Genomic DNA, 7,226 nt, shown 5'->3' with positions numbered 1-7,226 from the left:
TCGATCGAATGGTGGACGAAGGTATCGTACTGGTAAGGTGTCGCCCGCCATGGATCCACCTTCGCCTAAGGTCTCTGGGTGTGGCTTCTGTGGCGTCTTCAGCAAACCTCATCGATCCAAAACGGGTACACGAAAGCCCTAAATTTCAATTTTTTTTTTTTTTCTTTCTTTTGAAGAATGAATCTTAGCGTTCGCGTCGTTTTGGGAATTTTGATGAATCTTGGTTGAAGGGGTATAAGAGGTCATTAGTTTTTATTTTTAGTTTATATTCTTGGTTTCTTCTTGTAGTTTGTAGTTTGTTTGTATGCAATTAAGAATTTTAATGTACAAAGAGAACTCAATTGGGTAAAATCTCTCTCTCTCTCTCTCTCTCTCTCTCTCTCTCTATCTCTCTCTCATTGTATCTGTAATGGTTTTAAATCGACTCGGAGAGTCAGAACGGATCGAAGGGCACCTGGTGAGTTTGCCGCTGTTATTTGTTTGAATAACTCGGTCCCCGTTTTGATAGATTTTTCATTTCTTTTGAGGACAGGTATAAATGTTTTCTAAGAATTTATTTATTTGGTTTTAGATAGGAAAATGCTTAATGATGTGTTTGGATAGAGAGAAGTGTAGAAGATCTGAGTTTAATTGATAATTCTTAGATGAATATTACATGAATACTGGTAGGGTATTTATAGAGATTACGTCAGCCAAGATATTAGAAACTAACTTAATATAGATATATTAATTATCTATAATTCCTAATTTAGAATATCTTAATAGATATTATTAAATATTTTATTTTCAATCCCCACCTTAACCTTTCTTTTATTATGAGATACATTGACAATGATACAATGTCTGTGTTTGAATTGAGAGAAATGGAGAAAAGAAAAAAGAAAATAAATGAGTTTCTTTCCATTTCTCTTGTTTGGATTGTTAAGTGGGGAGACAAGAGAAAAGAATTGGGGAGAAGATGAGAGAAAAATAGATGAGTTTTCTTTCTCTCCAAAAGTAGAGAGAAGAGGAGAGAAATGGAGAGAAATTATTTTAAAATATTTTATAATTTCCACTCTGTCCCTAGATCTCTTTTAAGATATTTTAAAATTATGAAGTTGTCATAAGTTCTCTCTTGTCAATCTAAACATGGTGGAGAGAAATTGAGTTTCTCTTATTTTCTCTTTCATTCTCTTCTCTTCTCTTAATGTGTTTATCTTCTCTCCACTTCTCTCACTCCAAATATAGCCTAAGTGAAGAGAAAAGAAGAGAAACTCAATTTCTCTTTACCATGTTTGGATTGATACGAGAAAACTTAGGACAACTTTGGAAATAAAAATATCTTAAAAGAGATCTAGGGGCAGAGTTGATATTATAAAATATTTTAAAAGGGTTTCTCTCTATTTCTCTTCTCTTATCTCTACTTTTGGAGAAAAAGAAAACTTATCTTTTTTTCTCTCCAATTCTTTTCTCTTCTTTCCCCACTTAACAATCCAAACAAGAGAAACGAAAATAAACTTTTTTTTTCTCTCCCTTTCTCTCAATTCAAACATAGCGTAAGTGACTGCGCAGGACACTGCGTTAGTCAATGTGGAGGTGTGCATAGAATCGTGGATGCCTTTCCTTGAGATACAAGTAAAAACATCAATGATTCTAGACACACTTCCATGTCAAAGCAGTTTCCTTACTGTCATTACAACGACTCTTTTAGATATCTAACAAATTTGACTATTTCTAATTAGAAAATGTTTAGATTTTTTGCTCATAGAAAAGTCAATCCAAGATTTCTTGGAATCTTAGATAATTAATCACTTGAAGTCTGCGAATGCCCTCTATACATATGGGTTCGTGTGATTGATCGATACAAGATTCTATGAAATCTCATATTGACTTTTATGTGAGTAAAAAAAAAATATTAGTTTAGTAAAAATTTATCAACATTGCCTTTACTGAATTAAACTCCAATAATTGGAGATGGGTAACATTTAGATGGATTAATTTAGGATTGTATCATACTTATCAAAAAAACATTTAGGATTGTATTACAATTCCAATGCAATATGACTATACATTACTCTAAAAAACGCTTCCATATTTCTTTTCTTATTTTTCGTGAAGGGCAAAATATTGAAACCCACCAGAAATCTTAAAGAATAATTTTGAAAAAGACTTTGATTGTTGGTGAAAATTAGATATGCCACCCTATGTTTTCAAAGGATAAAATATCCTTGACTTTGATCTTACCTAAGAAATTACCTGAATCTTTTCAAGTTTGTCTTCAACCCATCTTTTTCAATCTCTTGGCAAAAATCTCTTGCGCTTAGTTTGGATTGAGAGAAATTGAGAGAAGAGAAAATAAATGAGTTTCTCTCCATTTCTCTTGTTTGGATTGTTAAGTAGGGAGAGAATAGAAAAGAATTAGAAAGAAGAGGAGACAAATGGAGAGAAACCCTTTTAAAATATTTTAAAATTCCAAAGTTGTCCCAAGTTCTCTCTTGTCTATCCAAACATGGTGGAAATAAATTGAGTTTCTCTTCTCTTCTCTTCTTTTAATGAGTTTCTCTTCTCTTCACATTTCTCAATCCAAACATAGAATTGTTCTTCAAACTCCCCCAATAAGCCTTATTTTGTTATTGAGGTTTGATGGTGAAGGAAGATACAAACTTTAAGTCGGAAGAACGAGCAAATTTTTTGTGTGTGGAAAATTTATCAACTCATGGGAGGGAGAGATCTTGAAATTACAGGGACATGCTCCAAGATAGATACCAGATTATGATCTTTCATTATTGTCGTAAATATTTATTCTCGAATACTTTTAGAATGACTTAGAGATAAGTCCCCACATTGTGGTGAATATTTGAAATGCATGCAATGTTTTCAAATTGATGACATATGTCTCTTTACATTGGTTTTCTCTTATATATAATGAAAATGTCATAAATTCATCAAGTGAATTGTGTTGAATTGTGTTGCATTCACTCCTAAAATCACAATACATTAAGTGAATTGTGTTGCATTCTTTAATCCATAGTCACAAACACTACGTGAAAATTGGAAGATTTGACATAAAAATTTGACAAGCCAAGGCCCACAGATTTTAGAAACTGAATTTTGACGATCTAGGATTGTCGAAATTTTTGATGTTCCCAGATTTCACGGCTTAGAACTATCGTATTTCTCTCATCCTTCATTAATTTAATAGTTTTGGCTAGTTGAAAAAAAATTGATAATGAAAAATTCGACCTCTTAATACGTTGAATTTTATGAAATTTGACGGCCTAAGACCTTCAAATTTGGGCTTTTTTTACATTGTGAAAGTCAGTAAGAATAAAAAAAATTGTGTTTCAAGGACCAAGCTTGAACGAAAACAAATATTAGACATACCAAGATTCACAAATTATCCATTATTTCACAAACTACTTATTTGGAGAGATTGTACATTTATAATAATAGAAGAAAAAAAAAAACTTCAAAACGGCTAGAGAGGATTAAGAGTGAGTGCAATGGGGACACTTGCCCCACACAAGAATTTTTAAAACTTACAAGATTTATATGCTATTGGAACTTGTAGTATAGTGTCGGAAAACAATATCCATCACTATTACCCCCTCAATAAATTTTAGAATTTTTAATTGACTTAGTTGTCCCCACGTAAACAAAATCCTGTCTCCACACGAAAGCAGCCATAGATCCCACTTCATAATTTTGGAGTAACTCTCCCCTTTAGATGAAACATGGCCTCTTCATGTTTTGGTGAATATTTGGTACCCCTCCATTTTTAAACTAAAAAATGACTAATGATAAAATGACGCGTTAAAACCTACTTGGTTGATGTGGCAAGTGCATAGAACCATGGATCTTTTCCTTATGTATCCCGGAGAAAAAGATCTATGGTTGTATGCACTTGCCACGTCAACCACGCACAAAGCGTGTACGTTTTAGCGCATCCATTTATCACAACCTAAAAACATTCCTCTTGAGCTTGATCTTCTCTAGTAGACTACTAAAAATAGAATAATGCTGGAGTGACTTTAAGATTGACCTCAATTCACGCTTCGTTGGCATGGAGGTGTGTACTAAATAGGAGTGTCAATGGGTCGTCGGTTCCATATATATACCCAATATTGGACCTGAATTTGAACATCGGTTTTGGTTCCGATCAATTTCAATTTCGGGTATGAAAACCTTGGAACCAGAATCGACCCAACAAATACCCGATACCCATGCGTACCCGTTAATATAAAATAAAAATAATAATTTGACTTGATTTCTTAGGGTTGTTTGCTCAAATAGATTATCACATTAGCAATCCAACATGACAATCCTCTAAATTTCATCCAAAAACTCATATAAAAAACAATCAAAAAAATTTATTTAGGGTTTGAGCCAAGATTTTGAGAATGGATGACTATCGAGCTTGCCACCAAACTTTTTAAAAATTCAATGGTGAAAAATAACTTTTTTTAATGTTTTTTTTTCAAAGTGTATAGAATTTTGTCCTCTACATAGAATTTAAATCACCGGATCGTGTTTCTTTATGTCATAAGATGAGATTGAGGAGCCTTGGTAAAGGTGAAATCCTTACTAACTTAGTAAGACTAGTTAGACTCTTACATTTGTTTGTATTATTTTAACTTTGAATGGGGTGTTTTAATATTTAATAAGATTAAAGATGAAAAGCATGAAAGTGCAATTTTATTCTTTTTTTAAGTTGCAACTTGAGAAGGAGAGAAGGGAATATGGATAGAAGTTTAAAAAATAGAAAGGATTGAGACTTGAGAATTAAGTTATTTAATTGAAAAGATATTAAATATTGAAATATCTCTTCATATTTATTAATTAATTATATTATTAAATAATAATACTAATATCCTCTTAAATAATTTTTTATATATAAAAGAATACCCCATTTACCCAATGGGTACTTTATGGAGAACCGATTCTATGGGTACTAACCATAACCGACCCAAAAATTATTCAGGTCTCTCATAGTAGACCCAAATTTGATTAATCAATTTCGGGTACATCGGATAATTGGGTACCCATTGACACCCCTAGTATTGAACGGTAGATACTTTTCATCAAGATAATCATGGATCTTTTTCCTTGTGTATCTCAAAGAAAAAGATCTACGATTCTATGCACTTGCCATGTCGACCGTGTACGATTCATGTATGTTTTAGCACGTTAGTTTATCACAACTCTAAAAACATTCCCTTGGAATTCAATCTCCTACTGTAGACATTTTTAAAATAACAGAACCATGATAATTTGACTATCCCACGTGGCATACTCAATTGACTCTCCTAACGTTCTAAGTTCAAGAATCGTGAATCTGTACGTCTCGGGATACAAAACTATACTTCCCCATAAAAATGTGTATTCTAAGATATACAAATCCACAATTCTCGAACTTGTCATGTCAGGAGAGTTCATTGAGTGTGCCACGTGGGATAGTCAGATTATCATGACTCAAACTAGAATAATCTTCAAGATTCTCAATTCACATTTCTGCGTGGATGTAGAAGTGTGTACCAAATCATAAATGCTTTTCATCGAGATATGAGTACAAGCATATAGGCCAGCAAAGTGTGAATTGAGATTACTCCAACACGACTCTTAAAAGTAACCAACGTAGTCTTGATTATTCCATTCAAAATCGATCATCTTGAAAGTCTTGAATATGATGACGGAGGTGAGGGTGTTGATGTCATTTTTCATTGGCATGAAGAGAAGACTGACGTAAAAGGGGACAAGTCATAAGTCATGAGTCGGTTTGAAAGCACAAAGAGATATTTCTCCCTTTACAATTACTTTAACGAGTCCAGATCCTATGCACCTTATAGGGTGGTGGGTGGTGGAGGATTGATTTCAAACCCACCTCCCACACCTTATCACATGCCACGTAGTCACAATCCGAGGGATTTGATACCCTAAAATATCTGACTTTTTGGAAGCACCGACATGAAGAAAGTTGGACACGTGTTAGAAACGCGTCGAAAGGAAGGACACGTGTATAGATATGATTAAGTAATATCGTCTATAAATAAGCAATCTCAGATATTGGAGAAAGTTATCGAAGCACATAAGTTGTGTTACTTTATAGAAGTTTTGTGGCGAAATATTGTGTGGAGGAGAAGAGAAATATGACGTCTCAGGTAAGAGAGAGTTCTCACTCATCCCATATACATACATGCCCCCTTCTGTTATATGACATGACATAACATATCATAATATCCATGTATATATGATGAGTACTATCCATATGTTGCATGTATGTATGTATGTATGTATGTAGGATGCATGTGGTTCATGGGCATGGATGGAATCATCATGTTCGTGCGATTGTCACATACATGCATTTTTTTTTTTTTTAATGAAAAATGCAATGGATTTTTTTTTTGGGGCAAAGAGAATATAACGAGTTTTGCAACTGAGTCGCATTGAAACTCCTTCGAGTCTAGGTAGTTGAATGAATGTAGCATGTATGCTGAGTTAACCGTGTGGTGGTGTGGTGTGGTGTGGTGTAGGAGAAAACTGTGATGGAGAAAGTGGGAGAAGCAGCTGGAGCGATAAAAGACAAGGCGTTTGCAGTGAAAGATCAAGTGGTAGGGGGTACCCAGGCTTCCGTAGGCACTGCCCAAGAGAGCAAAGACAACACGGGCAGTTATGTCAAGGAGAAGACGGATGAAACGAAGAAGGTGGTTTCGGAGAGTGCCCAAACTGCCCGAGGATTTGCTGTAGAGAGCAAGGACACTACAGCTGGGAACATTAAGGAGAAGACTGAAGAGGTAAAGAAGATAGCATCTGAGACTGCCCAACATGCCAAAGAGGCTACCCAAGCGAGCAAAGATAAAACGGGCAGCTTGTTTCAACAGACAGGAGCAGGAGCAGGAGCAGGAGGAGGACACCAAGAAAAAACGGGCGGCAACTTGCTTCAACAGACAGGAGGACAAGTTATGGGTGCGGCTCAAGGTGCGGCTGATACTGTGAAACGCACCCTTGGCTTCGGTGGTGGTACCCAAAATGATGGTGATAAGTAAGAAGGATCTAACGGCTGGTAGCTAGGAACTAGGTCTTCCTCATCATATCATTAAGTAGTAGTAGTAGTAGTGGAGTTACTACGTATTCTATCGTTCTGTGGTGGGTGTTTGTTTTGTTATAAAAATTAAAAGGGATTGGATTGCAAAGCAATATTTGTGGGTGGGGAGTTTTATGAATTGCAATACATTTACATCCTTTCAATA

The 7,226-nt window shown here is 34.9% G+C and overlaps 1 protein-coding gene across 1 annotated transcript; it reads left to right on the top strand.

The window, feature by feature from the left end:
* Positions 1-5,987: 5,987 nt before the first annotated feature.
* LOC147392547 (uncharacterized) lies at positions 5,988-7,226 on the top strand. The gene is made up of 2 exons (XM_086456995.1): positions 5,988-6,137; positions 6,510-7,226. The coding sequence occupies exons 1-2, from the start codon at positions 6,126-6,128 to the stop codon at positions 7,020-7,022; spliced, it is 525 nt and encodes a 174-aa protein (XP_086313121.1). The 5' UTR covers positions 5,988-6,125; the 3' UTR covers positions 7,023-7,226.

The sequence above is a fragment of the Akebia trifoliata genome, chromosome 10 (assembly GCF_017979445.1).
Source record: "Akebia trifoliata isolate Shusen 1 chromosome 10, ASM1797944v1, whole genome shotgun sequence".
NCBI classification, from domain to species: Eukaryota; Viridiplantae; Streptophyta; class Magnoliopsida; order Ranunculales; family Lardizabalaceae; genus Akebia; species Akebia trifoliata.
The sequence above is the reverse complement of the archived record's forward strand: the minus strand, read 5'-3'. Positions and strand labels throughout refer to the sequence as shown.